We start from the raw sequence: 18,567 nt of genomic DNA on the forward strand, positions 1-18,567 counted from the left end.
GTCATTCAATTATTACAGTATTACTTAATGCACGTGTTATATATATATATATATATATATTATTATTATTATATTACTTTATAAGTATTTTAATTTAAAATCATATTTTTGTTACATTCATGGTCATCCTTTATTTTACAGAAATATACACAAAAAACTCAGTTTGGGTTAGGGTATTTACTACTGTATCCTCATATACATAAATACACAGCTCATATCTTCTTTTTGTAAAGCTGCGACCCCCTCATTCACACCTAAACTCACCACCACTGCTGGTCTGATCTATACGACGACTTTTGCAGCTCTGAGGTCAGTGTCACCGAGCTGTTTTCCTTCCTGCCTGCTGGGCGTTCTGTCTGCCTCTCAGTGACTCTACCATTACCTCATTACAGTCACAAGGATCTCTGCATGTATGTGTGTGTGTGTGTGTGTGCATCTGTGCATGTGTGTGAGTGTGTGTTTCTTGGCTGAATAGTTGTGCATTGAGACCCGCTGGTCTGGAGCAGAATCAGAATAACATATTGTATGACGATATGGGAAGCAGACGAGGCCTGGGCTTGAAACCACAGTACAGCAGAGAGCAAACAGGATCAACTGTCTCGAATAAATCCTAATAGTTCATATCAGGTCATCATAGTTTAAACATGTCTTTAAATCATGATGCAGCTTGTCTCTTCTTAAGGTCCAAATTAATATCAAGAGCACCTCAACTGAAGAAAATCTTAAATATGCAAACGGAACCAATGTATTTTTACTAAATTCTAAATTCATATTTAATTTCACATCTCAATTTACTGAGCAGAAAAAAAGAATTTTTCTAATAAGAGCTTTCATAATCAGCACTAAACCTAGCATTACATGAGGTAGGACTAATTGTTAAACCCCATCAGTTGTGATGTTTTTCATCTGATCAGTATTGTCTGCTGTATTGTCTTTTTACTTGGAACAACTGACGGCCTTAACGTCCTTTATACGTGTTCAAAACTTGTTACTCTGTGCTTTAAGTACGTAAATGATCCAAACTGACTCAGTGTTCTGAAATCTTTGTTACTTAATACAGCAAATGAGATTGAATGATCTACTATTGGTGTAAAATTTCCCAATAAGCTGCTCTCGTCATCCTTCTCAAACTACACTTTCATTATTACTCTATTCTATCTGTCTCCACATCACACCAGGTGGAACACCATTGTGGAGCTAGTTGAGCAGAAGAAAGATCAGCTAGACTCGATGTTACGCCTGCAGAACTATCTGCTGGAGTGTGCCGAGATCAAGTCCCAGATCCAGGACAAGAGAAAAGCCATCGACGCCACCCAGTACGTGGGCAGCGATCTGGGAGGAGTCCTGGCTCTGCAGAGACGCCTTTCCACCATGGAGGGAGCCCTGTCTGTCCTGGAGCCCAAACTACTACATCTGCAGGTAGGGAATCATGGGAGAATCTATCAACTGTACAAACAGTAAGGAAGGTGTCACTTTTTACCTGTCATATCACCGTGTAAATAAAATCAATATAAAAATTGGATTTGCTTTATGTTGATGATGTAATTATGCATGCTTACATCATACATTTTAAAATAAATTTAGTGAAAGAAACCACAGAAGATACAAACTTCAGAACAAAAGGCTACAAATATCGTAATGCTGTTTGGTGATGTAGGAGGAGGCAGAGCATCTGGCCACCGCTCACCCGGGTCGAGCCATGGAGGTTCTTGTGCCATTTGACGGCATCAGTGTGGAGTGGGAGGAGCTGAAACACACCCTGCAGGGCTGTGAGGACTCACTGATGGTGGCTAGCAGGCTGCAAAGCTTCATCCAGGTACATACTGTACATCTAGAGGAAATCTAGTGCTCTGATTGACTTCCACTGATAATGAATCAAAACGGCAATAGCAATTCTGTGCTACAGAGACCTTACCTATTGGACAAGCAGTATTGTCTTGACAGAACTGGTAATGTATAAATGAACTGTATAATCTGCCTTTAATTTCACCTTGCAAGAGATAAGGCATTTTTCCCACACAGAATTTGTCAGTCTGTGGTGTAGACTTAACAGTAGAATTGATGAAATGTAAATCATGTTCCTCTGTCCATCCTGTCAGGACCTGGACTCGTTCCTCACCTGGCTGGTCCAGACGCAGACATCCGCTGCCTCAGACCAGCTGCCCAATGACCTGGAGGAGGCTGAGAGACTCATCAACAAACATGCTGCCCTCAAGGAGGAGATAGGACGGTGGGTTACTGAGGGACCACAAAAGACTTATTCTTTGTTTTGATGTTATTTTATCCTTAACATGACCTTCCTAAAAGGTCCTAAAAACCACATCAGGTGCTCGGATTGATCGAGTCTCTGTCATTGTCTGTGCAGGTATGAGGAGGACTACGAGCGCCTGCAGGCCATGAACGAGCTGCTGGAGTCTGAAGAGGCTCCTCTCCCCCAGGCCGCCCTGCAGCAGTGGCTCCAGAAGCTCGATGTTGGCTGGAATAAACTGCTGGAGATGTGGGAGAGCAGAAGAGAGGTTCTGGTCCAGGCTCACATTTTCCACCTGTTCCTGCGAGATGTTAAACAGGCTGAGTCCTTCCTCAATAACCAGGTGAGATGGAGAAAGGACTGAAAGACTGAAATCTGGTACAGACACTGAGTGTGAGTGTTATTGATCATCTAATGCATCAAAGTTTTTACAGCGTGAAATACAGCCAATGCCAGATGACATGAAAAGCCAGTGTCCACTGCTCTCCATGACTTTTCTGTTTGTTGTGATGCTATGATTGGCTTCCTATGTAATAGTGTATTCCCACCATCTTACCTGATGCACACATTAGCAAAGCCTCTCAACCTTTCTCCAACCCCACTGCATCATGGAAATCTGCTTAACTCTAGTCAATTTTGAAACATCAGAAACGTTGTATTAAAGCAGCTTTTAGGTGATGTCTGTCAGAGCTTGTCTGGCTGCCAGTGAGGCAGACACAAATCTCCTTTGCTGTGCTTATTTTTCCCTTATCCTTTCCCTTATCTTTTCTTCCGATGGTGGCAGAGCAGAAGGAGCTGTTTACTGCACACAATATCAGTAGAGAAAAAGACTGTGCAGCTCAAATAGTGCTGTCATTTACATATCAGGGTTGTTTTTACACATATGTATTTTGGACCACAAATAAAATATACATACATATGCAATACTGAAGTAAAGTGAGGGGGAGATTAGGAAACAGAGAAATTTGACAGGACGCAGAATACGGACTCACGTCTACACTTCTCCCTATGAGATAGTGAACAGACTTTGTGCATTTCACTTAAACATCCTGGTGTCTGCATGAACACATTCTCTCTTAAGAGGTTTAATGATGCCTTCAGACTGCAGCAGACGCACAAACAATCAGCTCGACTGGGTGTGGTCGTTTTAGAACTCTGCCAACAAGAGAAAAGAAGAGACAGAGAAAGGGTGTGTGTGTGTCAGCAGGTGTCTTTCTGCAGAGTGTCTCTGTGTTATGCGATAGTAGAGCAGGAGCTGCCGAGGCAGCAGCTAGTAACTCTAGATCTACAGTTCACTGTGGCCTCATGATGAAGTGTAGGAGGAGGAACTGCTGGCAGCCTTCTGATGCTCAAGTCTGTGTATGTGTGTGACTGTGTGATAACAATACACAGTATGATGGTATTTATAGTCATATTGTGTAGATTGTATGTCCTTCTAATTGGATAAATTCTGTTAGCAAGTCATAGGCTAGTCTACAAGTCTTTGGTTTTCAAAGCTCATACCTTGAATATTAACTGGATTTAATTAATGCAGTGGGACCACTGATGAAGTTAGAGTATATTACTTTAACAATATGATGTTACAATTATTTGGAATGGTGAGCGGTATAAATTCAGTAGTATTTCATCGAATTTTCATGTTATGAATAACTGAAGTTCTTTTCCTTTTAAAGTAGACTTAAAAATCAGTAGTTTTACATCAGCTAAATGATGATTATCCCTTTTATTGTATAATGTATAAAAGTATTTTTATCACCTTGTTTGACATTTGCCATATAAAAATGATCTGAGGACATTTTCAGTGTCTACAGACTTGCCTGTGTCATGTGGTACAGACCAACAGTCAGAATCACATGCACAGAGGTTTGTTTCCCTCAACTGAAATGTCACACGCAGAGCTGCCCCTGACTCCTCTGTGTGTGTGTGTGTGTGTGTGTGTGTGTGTGTGTGTGTGTACATATAAGCCTGTGTGTTGGCCAGAATGTCTCCTTTGGTTTGCTAACAGATCTTTACCAGGGACCAGCGCTCCTTATTAGCCTGGTGGGGGGTTTATTTAGAGAGCAGCATTTCTTCTTCAATAAGTATCAAAGACGTTGCAAGCTATAGATCTTTGTGTGCCTCTCCCTGCTGTTTCTGCCTCAATTTCATTTATTGTCTCTGTATCCAGAGGCCTTCTACATTTGTAAATATATAGTTTGTTCGAGTAGTTTTGCTTCAAAATGCCAGCATTTTCTGATCTCACATAATTGATAGACCAAAATTTAAATAACCTCTTCTTAGAAAAAGGGCAAATGAAAAACAAATGCAACAGTTACTGCCATTATTTTTCACTGCCTATTTTTTGTTTGACCCATTGATTAATCGTTTAGTCTTCATTGATCAACAGCAGTTTATATTTTCAGATTGTTTGTTTTGTCCAACTAACAGTCAGTCCAAAAATATAATGAATTTACTATCACAGAGGACAAAGAAAATCTTTACATTTGAGAGGCTGAAATAAGAAATGTTTGGCATTTTGGCTTGAAAAATGACTAATTAATAATTTTGTTTGGTTGGACAACCAAAACTGACAATGTTAAAGATTAAATTTGTTGTTGTCCTTATGATTCTTCATCATATGGTTTAGTTGATATATAATTTTTTATGAATCAGTCAATATCAGCCATGATCCTAAATTTCATCTCAATAGTCTGTTCTGTGCCTCTGGTATTTCTCTGTGGGCTCTTTACTTTTTTCTTCATTAATCTTACTGTGTCCGTTCCTGAACTCACTGCTCCCATCTTCATGTTCCAGGAATCGGCCCTCGCTCACGTGGAGCTGCCCACCACGGTGGAAACAGTTGAAGCTGCCATAAAGAAACACAAGGACTTCACCACCACCATGGAGCTGAACCTACACAGGATCAAAGCTGTGATCGAGGCTGGAGAGAGTCTGATCAGCCAGAGCAACATCTACTCTGAACGCATCAGGGAACGCATCGACACCCTCGCCAACAGGTACGAAATGCATACATAAAAACAAAAGGAGTGAAGGAAATGAGCTGGATCAAAGCCTTGACTGACTCTGAAGCAGAAGAGAATATCTATCTGTGTTTTTAGCATTTTTAATAATATATCAACAAAAAAGCTGCAAAATGTTCTCACGTTGACATTTTAGTTTCGCTCCTGCTTTGTGATTTTTTTAATGAGAACATTTGCTAAGTGTGAGCATATGGCATGTAGAAACTATGCCAAAAATAATTCACACTTTCTAATAATAGAACTTTTTTTTAAATAATGAAACTTACAGTTAAACCATGTAAAAGAAAAGATTTTTGTGCACTGTGATGGATTCGCTTACTCTATAGAACTGTTTTTTGTGCTATATGTAAAGGAAGATGTAGGACATAGTTTTCTATTAAGGGATAGTACTGTATGTCCAATTATTCTAACTGTGTGCAAAATGGAGGCAGGAATGGAGAGGAGGAAATGTACATGTAAATGTGGGAAATATGTCTATTATATACTATATGTTCTTGAAGTAGTTGCTAACTTGTCAACACCCTCAGTAGCTGTATTCTCCCATTTTAAATGTTGGATTCATTTAAGATGAAAGGCTTCCAAAAGTTTCACTTTTCTTGCTCACTGTTTTTTTGTTCTGTTCAAACATAGCACTAACTGCAGCACACACTGTCCTAGCTGTATGGTGAGCTGATTTTAAAGCACAAAGTTCTAAGCAGCTGCCTAAACACAGCACAAGGATAATAAAAAGAATAATACCAGCTAAATTTGAATTTGAAGAAAAGCGTAAATGAAACAAAACACAGAAAACAGAGCCCGGTCTGTTTGGTCCAGAACTGACACCTGACCATGAAATCTGTGTGATAGCTGAGGTGGTGTATATGTATGTGTGCTGAGTGGGGGTTGGGGTTTTGTGTGTGTGTGTGGGGGGGGTCCAACAATAACAATATGGTGAACCATATGGTTTTTAGATTTAATTTACATGAATTGACAACAAATAAATGAGCACAGTGTAGTGTGATTATTTTTATGTATCATATTCTGGTTCTGTAATAAATCATTTCACAGGCATTACATTAATCAAAGTTATTTTTTTTTATAAACAAATGAGATTTGCCTGTTTGCTGTTATCTACAAATGTCACTACTAGATCAGTACATTTTTAGGAAACATCAACCCAGATTCTCCCCTGATGCCAAATCAAAGTGGTGTTACCAGAGATATTGTTGTGACTTGGAACCAAATTCAGTTTTCAGCTTTGTTCAGTTGTTCAAGAACAACTTCTTATTGGTCATCAGAAATCATCAGAAGGTGTCAGTGCTCAAGGCAGCAGAGTCTTTAAGGCTGGGAGAAACGAGCTTGAGAGCTGTTCAAAGTGTACACAGGTTACACCAGAAGCACTCTGATCACTACTGGCTTGTGTCCTTCTTATATATCCCTTGGGACTGTAGTTTTTCCATGCCTATTTGAACATTTTATTGGCCTTCAACATTACACTATTATAACATTGTTTTAGGACTATAGGCCATCCCTGGACATTACACCAGTATTTTCATCTCTTTAGGTTGGAAAGCCTCTAAGAATATCAGGTTTCAGACCCTCAGGGTACGCCTGGGCATGCCCCAGCTTTCTTTTTACATTCTCTTTACATTTTAATTCTTCTAGGCTATATTTTTTAAAAACTGGATTACATTGGTTCTTTACACCCTTATTTCTTAACTCTTCCTTGTAGCATTTTTTTAAATTATATGTTTTCTTCACACATACATATGGTTTACACATGATATGTATTGCATGCAGTGAACACTATTGTATATGGTGACCTTAAACACATATTACCACTATTCTTTTCTCCTAATCATATAGTAAGTATTGATAATATCACACAAGCTAATTTCAATAAATCTCTGAACATTATACTTTTATTATGTCACATGTCGAAAAATTATACTACAATATCAGGAATGAGTATGACACATTAATATAAATACAAATGAAAACAATGAATTAACATACTTAACCCAATAATCATACTTTCACAAAAGTGCAACAAGTAAAATATGGCTTTTATTGCCATTTATCAGTGAAGAACTCCATCAACAAGATTCTGGGTCAGTGTACTATATTTTATCTGATTATATAATATATGAAGACATGATATGTTATAGTTTGAAAAATCACTGTATACTAATACTACTGCTTGTGACCTCCCTTCTCAGGGCTTGAGGATAAATTGTCCAGCACAGCTGACTGCTTGTTTAAAGTACACACATACCTAAAATATGGTATAATTGTGTTAAATGTTAAGCTATTGTACCCTTAAACTTAACAGCCTGTCCCTCACTCTTTCAGGGGAAACCAGAACAGAGAGCTGGCCCAGCAGTGGTTGGAAAAACTGAACGATCAGTGGGAACTTCAGAGGTTTCTCCAGGACTGTCATGAGGTAGGAGGCCAGCAGACTTTTAGGTTTTACTGGTTGGACTCCTATGGACCCTCCTATGGAGAAAAATTTTGTGGGGGAAAGTGAAGGTTCAGTGACTGTTCATTTTTGCCTAGACAGAGCAATAGTTTCCATCTTAAAGTTATGAATCTTTTTCTGAAGTTTTGATATATTTCACCTAATCATAGCAGTTGGTTGGTGTTCTTCAAAACATTAAATGATTGCGGCCAAAAAAGCCAAATCTATAGGGTTTAAGTTAGCAGCTCACACTAACCGTAAATTTTAATGTACATATAAAGGTTTGCCCTGTAAGATTTAGCTATCATGTCGTCAGTTTCATAGTCACACATTAGGAGAACTATCAGCTGGCTTATATCTAGTTTGTAATGAATCCTTTAACATTTTGTAATGATTGGCTAGATCTGTAATTTGACATCAACTTAAAACTAGTGTGTATGATGATATAATATGTAGACTAATACCTTATGATTTAACTTATATGGTGTAATGAATATGTACATCTATAACTTTATTATTAAATGAGTTCATTCTCTGCTCTTTATAGCGAGAGCTGCATTTTGACATCAGCACTGTATGTCCTTCTTGATTGGCTTGATTTTGTGGTTTCTGAGAAGTGCTGTGCAAAAACAGTGAGCACAGATAACAAAAAATGTACAGTATTTTGAGGATAACCGCTTAAATCTTTTTGTTGTTGACATGGTCGACACCTCGTGTGTGTCCAGTTGTGTTGGGCACGGGTCACCTCTGCTGGCTCTTGCAGTTTTTGCTCTCTCACCCTGCAGAGTCACAGGCTTCTTTCTGGGCCAAAACCTTGTTTAGTTTCAGCAACTTTCTCTCTTTGGCTGTCCTGAATAATTCAGTAGCACGGCTCCTCATCACTAATTCAAAGGAGGAAGAGTGTATCTCACTGTGTACATAAGTGTGTGCATGTGTAGGTTTATGTGTGTGTCAGCCATATATCTGTCTGCCCATGTGTGGTATGTGTGTCTGTAGAAGTACAGTATGCATAAGAAGTGTGTGTGTGTGTGTGTGTGTGTGTGTGTGTGTGTGTGTGTGTGTGTGTATTTGTGTGTGTGTGTGTGTGTATTTGTGTGCGTGTGTGGGGGGGCTACAGTGGGTGAGTGACACTGCGTCAGTCTGTAGGAACCTGAGCTCTCAGCTGGCAGGGTGTGTTCTCTTCAGTCCAGTCTGGTCCCTGTGTTTCCAGCTTCTCAGTACCACTCCCTATCTACTCACTGACACATTTACACTGACTATCACACTGTCAGTTATGTTTATTGTACACAAAATGAGCACATCTACAGTTTATATTATTTGTTCTGCTCTTCATGTGTAGATTTATGAGGCGCTGTTGTTCAAAGCAGATTTCAGTGCTGCTCAGTAAACGGTAAAGACAAAATCATCTGATCAAGTGAAGGTAGATGTGGCAAAGATCAAATTATTACAGTGGTGACCATAGGTGCAAGAGGTGCTACAGGAAGTCATCATCACTTATGTTAGACTGACATGCTTCATCTGATTGTATACTACAGACTTTAGTTTAAAGGTACAGAAGTTGTAACACACACCACACATGCAGCTGCTTTTTTAGAAACACTTTAGAAACACACCTTCTCAACAAAGATGCTCTGAGGACAATAACAGAGTCTAAAAATATTGGGAAAAAAGAAAAGAAGAAAAAAAAATATTTTTTTCCCTCTTATATAACTGTAATAGTCCCTCTTCAACCTGTCTCTTCCGCTTTATCCACAGTACAACTCCATCGTAAGGACAATAGGGGACTGAAGCAGTGAACTCAGTTCGAGATCAAACTGTAGCTTTTTACCCAGACTCACCTCTGAGTGTGTTTCAAGAAAAGAACAGGTGTATGCCCAAAGGCTGCATGGCTAAACACGCTGTGTCTCTATATGATACAGTAGCTGTAACACATGATAAGTATGCTCTCACTCCAGTCCTCACCTTGTTTGTGTTTTTCCACAGTCACATTAAATATTATGGGTTGACAACTCAGACAACTTACTGCTTGCTTATGTTCAACAGTGTTAAGTTGTTTTGTCCTGATAATATTTTCTCCAGACTTAAAAATCCTTTGTTAGCGTTTCTTCTTCATACAGTATCTGCAGTGGAGTAGTGTTTGTCCTGGACTCATCCGTCACTTGATTTAATGATTGTACCCCCAAAAGCTGTGGAAATGAAGTGGTCTGTGAGCTGTTATAGAAAAACACTAAAAAGAATATTCAGCCCATGAAAAAGCCTGAAGCACTAACATACTTCTTGTCAACATGCAGGGGCACATGGACATTTATTTTTAGCCTTAATCCAAACCTTCCCACTGATATCCATTTCTCCATATGTTGGGACAGTTTTTTGTCTTTATAAATAGTGTGTGACACCATATCTAAATTGTAAGAAGGAGAATAACTTTTTAAAAAGGCTGTACTTTATTATAAAGTTTTTTTTTTTTTTATTCTGAGTGTAATTATTACTTTTGTTAATGATTAATTAATTATGTTATTTGTCGATCCGAGATTCAGTCAATAAAATGTAAGAAATGCCCATCACAATTCCCCAGATGCCAAGGTAACATCTTCATATTGAAAATTGCTTGTTTTGTTCAACCAAAAGTCCCAAGCTCAAAGCTATTTAAATTACAACAGAAGAAAAGACTTGAACAATTCATCCATCATCAAAATTGTTGATGAACTTCCTCGTGTACTGATTAATGGACTGATTATTTTTAGTTCCACACATTCTCACTGACTTTCTGCAGTGTGTTGTCAAAGTGCTACTTCATGGCAGAGCTGTGAGTTTTCTGAAGAAGCGTTCTCAACATGCTCATTTTTAGATTTGGCAGATCAACGTCATGCCAAGTGTGATGAGGTGATGATGACTACGAGTCTGTGAATCCTCCTCTGACCTTAAATCTTCCCTCTCTCATTGACCTGTATCCTCCTCTCCCTTCTGTTCCTTTCTTTCGTTCCTACGTCAGACATACCTCTCTAACTCCTCTTCCCCTCCTCCCCCCACCCATTCATTCTCATTCATTCTTGACACCCCCCACCCTCCAGCCCACGCTCACACAATCCCTCTCTCCTCCTCTTCTCTCATTCAATTCATTTACAGTCTCAAGGGGGGCATCAGGCTGTGACCCACCATGACCTCTACATTCATGAGACCTGTGTGTGTGTTTGTGTGTGTGTGTGTGTGTGTGTGTGTGTGTGTGTGTGTGTGTTTGTACATGCCATATGTGAATGTGCACACACTTTTTTTTTTTTTTTTTTTTGCATTTATGTGTGTGAACGTGTGAGGCGTGTTTGCTCATGTTAGTCGGCATGTCTTGATGTCCTGTGTGTGATTGTGTGTGATAACTTCTGGAAGTGGTGACAAAGTGACAGAGGGGGGATGTTGGACTGAAATCCAGCCCCGGTCCTTTAAAGGAAAGAGGAGCAGTAAATCTTTCTACAAATACATCATTCAGGATAAACCACTGCTCTGTCCAATCCTCCACTAGCTGTCCCTCTCTTCCCACTATCACCCCTCCTCTTTTCTTTCTCTTTTCCTCTGTCTAAACCTCTACTGTTTCTCTCTCTCTCTCTCTTCTCTCTCTGCTTTACCACTGCAGCAGCGTCAGGCAAGCTGGAGACAGAGAGTACAGCTGCCTGGGAGTGCTGCAGCGAGGAAGAGAGGGATGGTAGAAGGGGGGTGGTGTGCGTAGTGCAGGAGGGGAAGAATAAAACAAAAGCAGAGGAGTCGTGAGCTCGGCTGTTAGTGGAGACCGGCGTGCTTCCGTCCATCAAAGCAGCAAAAATAAAACAAAGCTCCTCTTCTGTTTTTCACTGTTTCTTTCCCCTCACAATCATCCGTCCTGCTGCTTTGACACCAATTAAAGCCCACCTCCCCCCTCCACCTCCTCCAGCTCAGCATCATTAGCCGTGACCGGTGAGCCTGGAGGCACTGCCTGCACCCCCCCCCCCTCAAAATCCCAATTCCAGCCTTTTGCTCCTCCCTCTCTTCTCCTCCTCCTCCACTCCACCTCTCCTCCAACCAGCCCGCTCGCTCGCTCACTTACCCGCTCGCTGAAGGTGTGAGGCAGGGGAGGAGCACCCGTGCATCGGCTCGGCCGCCTGCCATTTTATTGTTTTGGGGAAGAGCAGTTTTTTTTCCTTCTTCTTCTTCTTCTTCTTCTTCTCTCGGTCATCCTCATTCTTGCCCTCTCGCTTATCACTGATCCGCCCCCGCCCCTCCTCTCTCTCCTGGTTGGAGCGTACAGCGAGTCCTCAGCAACACAGCAAGGAGAGAGGAGAGAGGGGAGCGCAGCCTCAGTTTGAAGTCTCCAGTCTGTCTCTTCAGCCTCCAGTATTGTTGTTATTTACCCTCTTGGCCGGCGTTTTCCTCTCAGCACACCTTTTATGTTGCTCCCTCGTGTTCAGCTCTCCAGAAGGCGCCTCTCTTTCTCTCTCTCTCTTCCCTTCCCTTCCTCTCCTTGGTCTCTCTTTCCATCTGGCTCTGCGGTGAAGAGCGTCTTTGCATGTGTTTGACGGCAAACCAGAGAGGATGCGGATACCAGCGGCTGCCCACAGCTGCCACAACCCCGTGGGCTGTTCCTGTTAAGCGCCACCGGTAAATCCGTTATTTGCTGTACAGTTGGGGTTAGGAGAGACCGGTTACTGCTAGTGGAGGTGCAGGTGGAAATGCTGGATGCAGGTGTGAGGATGTTGATGACGGAGAGATGAGAGTGCTGATGCTGACCTGAATACGTTGGTGATGCTGTCAGCGCAGGCGTGAGGGGCTTTCACTGTGTGTTTGCCTCACACAGATAATCTGGGTGTGCAAAATGTGCAGATTTTCCTCTTTTGATGGAGAGTGGAGGTGTTTGTGGCTTGTTTACTGTGTGGGTGTGTGTTGATGCTGTGGACACTGTGATCTGTTGTGTTGTGTGTACATGTGAATTCCCACCGCCATGCTTGTTGGTACACGTGTGTCTGCCTACATGTGCCTGCTGTGCATCATTAAATATTCATGTCTGTGTGTTTGACCTTGCATTTCCCTCCATATGTGTTGCTGTTGTGTTTATATACAGTGCACCCTGTCTTGTTATTTAGCTTTTTCACAGAAGCTGATGAAAACATACGTGTGTGCATTATGATAATGTACTATAAGTGAGTGTATGACTCAAACATGTTTCTCTTATGAACTGGACATAATTCCAGCATTCGTGTGCGACCTGTTTGTGTATGTGAAAGTGTTCTGTTGTATCCCAATCTTTTTGAAATGAGAAATCAGTTTCTACAACACCAACACCCCACACCAAAAGCTATTTACAGTATTTATACTCATCCAATACTGACACCTCTCTCTCTTTCATTCTTGCTGCCTCTCTCGCCCAGCTGGGGGACTGGGTGTGTGAGAAGATGCTGATGGCGAGGGACAGCAGCCGAGACGAGACCCAGAAGCTTCATAAGAAATGGCTGAAACACCAGGCCTTCATGGCCGAGTTGGCCCAGAATAAGGAATGGCTGGACAAAATTGAAAAGGTGAGTGCTGCTGGTCATCCTAACAGTAGAGTGCTCCTGCCTTGCTGATACAGTTTTGCTGCTTTTCTTTTTCTCTGGCTTGAGTTTTGCTGGATCGTTCTGCTGTTGAGAGAGTTTTACGACATTTGCCACTGTGGAATGTTGAATAATGTTTTTGTGTATTTTATGATGCAGTAATTGAGTTTCTTTTGTCATTAAGCAACAGAGTATGTCAGGATAAGGAGAGTAAGAAGATAGGATAGATTGTTTGGAGTTGTCATTGTGTGTGTCATGGCACTGTAGACAGTTCATAGTGACCAGAATATAGAGTTGGATTTGTGGATTTCATCACAAATAAGTGGGTTATGCTGACTGTCAATCAGCAGCATTTGTGATCCTATATGCACTGTGTTTATTATATGTCTTTGCCTTTTTGTTATTGCAGTTTGTCTTTCTTTAGGAGATGTTTTTCAGTTCCTCTTGACATAAGAAATCATCTTGTTTTTTTTTTTTGACCAATGCTTGTGCTGTTCTTACTGTTTAAGAACTTACTATTGACTTTAAACCATTTTCCTACTCTGCAGTTTAAAAAACACTCAACATAAGAAATAGAAGGTTGAAGACAAGATGGAAAGATACATGTCTATATGTTGAATCATGCTGATGTATATAGATGCCTGCTAGCTTACTGTGCTAATGTTTAACAAATGGTTATATTGGCTTTGTTTGGGAAGATTTATCACTGCTGTCAAACGTCTGTTTGGTCACTAAAGTTTAAGATTTGTTCATATGATTTTAAAAAGAAAAGTGACCTCTCATGTCTGTTTCCCTTCAGACAGGCATCTCTGACGAAAACAAAGTGTGGATATCAGTCATCACAGTCTTTCATTAATGTCAAATTTACTTCGAACTGTTTTACATAATAGCCCTTTAAGTTCTAAACTTACTTAATCAAAGCATAACAAAGCCAGTGGCAAGGACAGAGAGTATTACAGAGGGATTTTAACTAGAGAGGGAGCGCTGTAACCTTCACCACTGTTCTGCGTCCTGATAGGATCTGTTTCATATTAAAGAGATTTATATGGCATATCAGCCTCTTGTCTAAAGCTGCAGTCGACACAGACATAATTGGGTTAGCCAGTGTTTCCCCAGCTGCACGTCCGGGTTTCTCTGGGTTGACTTTGGGCTGTTGTGTTCACACCTCTGGCAGCTGTGACGTGAATCTGGATGTGTAAAATCATTACTGGCCAGTAGAGCTGTAGTTTAGTGCCACATTTCCTCAGGCCATCTCCATCTCATCACTGATTTGTGATCCTGTGTTAGGCAAAGTGACACATAGTGTTTTTGTGTGTGTTTGTGAATGTGTGTGCCTCTGTGTTTGGCCTGTGAGAGGCAGTGAAGGCGATAATTAAATGACATTTGCTCATGTTATCATCCTGCAGATGGCTGTGGATGTTATGTTGCTATCTATGTTGTCAGTAGATTTCTGCATCTCTCAAGTCGCTTCATCTGAAATTTTTGCAGCCCACCTGTTAAATGTTATGATCCTTAGAGAACAAGACTTTTTTCTGAAAAATGAAGGCTCAGGGAGTATGTGTGTGCATCACAGGAAACATAATTCTAGGCATATGGTAGGGGAGCATATATAAAAATGATACAACATGCACAAGTTCAGTCTTTGTTTACTTAGCCCATGGTTGTTGATCTTACCTGTTTCAGGTCATCAGGTCATATAGACAGTTGGTGGATAGCTTTCAGCAGTCTCTCTGTGCCAGTTATCTGTACAAAATTAGACATTGTATGTGATGACTCTTCAGAGTACCCAGAGTGAGTAACAGTGAGTGGATGAGTTTTGACAGGACACATGGACGCTGATGGACCCATATGGGCTGTTGTAGAAAGTCAAACCTGTGACTGTTTAGTTAGCAGACTGCAGTTCCATGTGATGTTTGTATGGTATAAACAAATCTTTGCAGTACATCTGTTCTGAGGAAAGCGAAAGAACTACTGTATGTCGAGTGAAAAGATAGTGACACGACATTTATTATCATAAAGCTCAGCACTTAACTGAAATATTAAACATGGTTATACTGAGTGTTTTTGAGTCATAAAAACTCATAATACATTTGCTATGATGGTGCATACAGTTGACTATGTCATAATGGCTCAGTGCTCTGCAGTCTCATACTGGGCAGGGCTGGAGCTGAACTCCCCTGTGGGAGCAAAGTGAACAGAGCCAAGGCACAACACTGCGTTCTATGTTTTTGTCTGTAAACATATTGTACTTTAAGACAACCTTTGATGTGGTTAAGAGTAAAGCTGAAATAATCAGTCAGTTACTTGGTTAGTTGATCAGCAAATATTTTGATAATTGATACTTTTATCAAACAAATATAGTGAACTCAGTTTCTTTATGTTTTGAACTGTTGATCAGACAAGAAATGTCACTATTTTCTGGAATTTTCTGTATCAAATGATTGATTCATCAAATAAATAATTGATGAAAATGATTGTTATTTGCATCCCCAGTGTAGACACAGGCACAGGTACTTAACTTGTTATGGCATAACCACAAATGTCAGTGAAGTAATAGTCCATCACTCAGCTTAAATAAAATATATTAGGCATTTCAGCTTGAATTTGGTAGTGTATAGAAGTAGCTAGAGGCATTAAATGTACATGTGGGATGGAGCTGTTAAGCGTGTAGATCAAAAACCATCCACCCCAACATCTACCCCAAGATGATTTGATGGAGTAATGATTATTATTAATAGGGTATATAAACCTAATAGAAGAGGACAAGCATTATCTGTACAAAAGTCACTTTTCAAAACAAAACAACCTTTACTGTTGATTCTCTGGTACAAACCATCTGTGAGCAGAAAAGCTTCAAATAAACCAGTGAAGTCCAGGTATTACATCATCTCTCTGTCCTCGTCCAATCAGCTAGCTGATCACTGTAACATTGTGGTTGATGGCTGCACAGGTAGGCAGCTTCACCCACTGCTGCCCTGTAAGCTGCTCATTATATCTAATTACTGTGTGTTGCTCAGTACACAGTCATTTCTCTCTGTTCCTTCTTCTACAGTGGGCAATGTGAAGTCAGTGTGTGAGGATGTGTGTCTGTAGATGTAATAGAGAAAAATGACAAGTTTAGCATTTGCATTTGCATCATTTACATAAATTGTATAAGTGATTGGCATGATTACTTTGGACAACACTTCAAAAGTCCCTTCAGTTGTCTGAAATGTTGTCTATAAAAGATCAGTGCACCTCTAGAAATACCAAATCTGCTGTTGCTGTGATGTATAAAGGAGTCCACTGTAGTTTTTACGCCCACAGGCTGAAGTATCAGAATATTGCAAAGTGCATTTCTTTCTTTTCGTCCTCAGATGAAAATATCTAAATTGGCTGACAGTAAAAAAAACAGTGACAACCACTCAGCACTCAAATTTTATTTCTTTGGTATTCCAAGTAGAACACTGAAAATAGCTTTTAAAAATGTTAACAGGAATAAACCCCATTTATACTGCAAAGAATCCAACTAGAAATCAAAGGTGTTTGGGGTTTAGAAACTTGATGGTCACATTTGGATTTGCTTAGTCAGATTAACTTATTCCCATTTAACAGAAACTAACATGTAACAGCAAAACACTATGATCATGTGTGATACTGAAATGTTGGTGCTTAAAACAGACAAGATACCAGGTGAGACAGCATCTTGGTGCAGACAGAGGAATTGAACTAATAAGACAATTGCAGAAAGAAAAGGTTTATGTGTGTTTTTGTGCATGCCCTCTTTATGTATGTGCTCTCCTGTATTCGTGCAGACCAATTTTATACAACAACAATGTGGAGATTTCTGGACAGTGCTGGACATTACATCATCTTTTCTTCAAGGAGCTGTTAAAGAAACTTGGTTTGGGTTTAAGTTTGAGCTCAGATGTTAGGTAGGGATTTTTATAATATGCCAATGCAGTTCTCTTAAGTGTGCAAATGTGTATGGCTGTATTGGTGTGTGTCCAGCTCAAGTGGTCCCAGTTCATGCTCTTTAGTGGCAGACTGTAGGCACACCAGGTCGTCTAGCTGTTGGCAGATAGACAGGGTTTAGCTTCTGAAGTCGTACGTGGCAGCCATGTTCACCCTACAAGCCTGCTCCATGGCCGTTGCTTAGCAACTTCCTTTTTTTTTTTTTTTTTTTTTTTGCAACATAACGTTCACAGGATTTGGCATTTTACCATGGCAATACTGGTGAGGATTTGTGTACAGTCCTCACTTGTGAAAACATTGTTTTGCACAGTGCGGTTGTGTCTCTGTTTGTGTCCTCTGAGAGTAAGAACTCCTGTCTGCCATGAAGGACTCTGTGAAGCACATTGGCTATCTTGAGGGTAGCGCCAGTCATCTGTGATTACATGGGTATTGCAATACAGTACAATGCACAGTGCAAATAAAGGATATACATGAGCTTTTATAAGGGAACTGAATAATTGTTAAAACAAATTACCTAATCTGTTCAAGTTAGAAATCCCTGAGTTTGTAGCAACAGATGATATTCATCTAACAGTCACTTAGTTTTGCTTGCTGGTCCACCCGTTCACCATCCCCTCCTCGTCAGTGAAAGCACTCTTTACATCAAGGTCTCTTAAAGTGTCCACCTCTCCCTCCTCTCCTCATCAGCAGCCTCCATAAGCCCAGAGGCTGATGGCAGTTCTGCAGGGCCTCAAGCTAACCAAAGGCCTAGCTACCAAAAGGCTAACATCTGTGTCATATTGTTGTTATGTATGTTCGTATGTTCACGCACATGTTTAAACTCTTGATTGTTTACTCTGCTGGAACCAATGTCTCACTTCTTTCAAAAGAACAGTTTTTGTTTGCTAAGACTGTGAACACAAACCAGTCCAACTAAAGGAGACAGCCAGAGACACAAGGTTTTACTGGTTTGAAAACATTGATAGCCACAGTGGAAAGACAAGCATGAAAAAGTGAGACTGGACAGATGCTCATATCTGGCTGATTGTTCCTGTATTATCATGTATCCTAACAGTATGGCCAAGAGGAGGGATGTTACAGCAGAGTGTCGAACAATCCATCATGCGTAACTTAAAGTTGTTTGAAATCTCAAAATCTCTACTCCAACATGATGTTACTGCATCCTAATAATCCTGACCTGGCCTATAAAAACACTGACACATTCATGTATACAGTACAATTTTCAATTCCACTATTGTCATACAAGTGATGCTCCATCTATAAAAGTCCAGTGTATGTCACTTAATGTAAATATTGCCTAAAAATATCACAGGTAAGATTATAGTCCCAAGGTCACTCCTTAGAGAGGCTGGAAAA

The 18,567-nt window shown here is 40.3% G+C and overlaps 1 protein-coding gene across 2 annotated transcripts in view; it reads left to right on the top strand.

Annotated features, from left to right (window-relative positions):
* Positions 1 to 18,567, top strand: part of LOC108876139 (spectrin beta chain, non-erythrocytic 4) — a 79,184-nt gene that overhangs the window by 29,548 nt on the left and 31,069 nt on the right. Inside the window, exons 19-25 of one of the 2 annotated variants that reach the window (XM_018665475.2) lie at positions 1,179 to 1,419; positions 1,658 to 1,816; positions 2,100 to 2,230; positions 2,366 to 2,591; positions 5,042 to 5,244; positions 7,600 to 7,690; positions 13,096 to 13,242. In XM_018665475.2, the coding sequence (XP_018520991.1) occupies positions 1,179 to 1,419; positions 1,658 to 1,816; positions 2,100 to 2,230; positions 2,366 to 2,591; positions 5,042 to 5,244; positions 7,600 to 7,690; positions 13,096 to 13,242 (1,198 nt within the window). Of the gene's footprint in view, positions 1 to 1,178; positions 1,420 to 1,657; positions 1,817 to 2,099; positions 2,231 to 2,365; positions 2,592 to 5,041; positions 5,245 to 7,599; positions 7,691 to 11,751; positions 12,329 to 13,095; positions 13,243 to 18,567 lie in introns of those variants that run through there. The other variant, XM_051065725.1, reaches the window with a different exon arrangement.

Source organism: Lates calcarifer, linkage group LG21, assembly GCF_001640805.2.
Source record: "Lates calcarifer isolate ASB-BC8 linkage group LG21, TLL_Latcal_v3, whole genome shotgun sequence".
Classification (NCBI taxonomy): domain Eukaryota; kingdom Metazoa; phylum Chordata; class Actinopteri; family Centropomidae; genus Lates; species Lates calcarifer.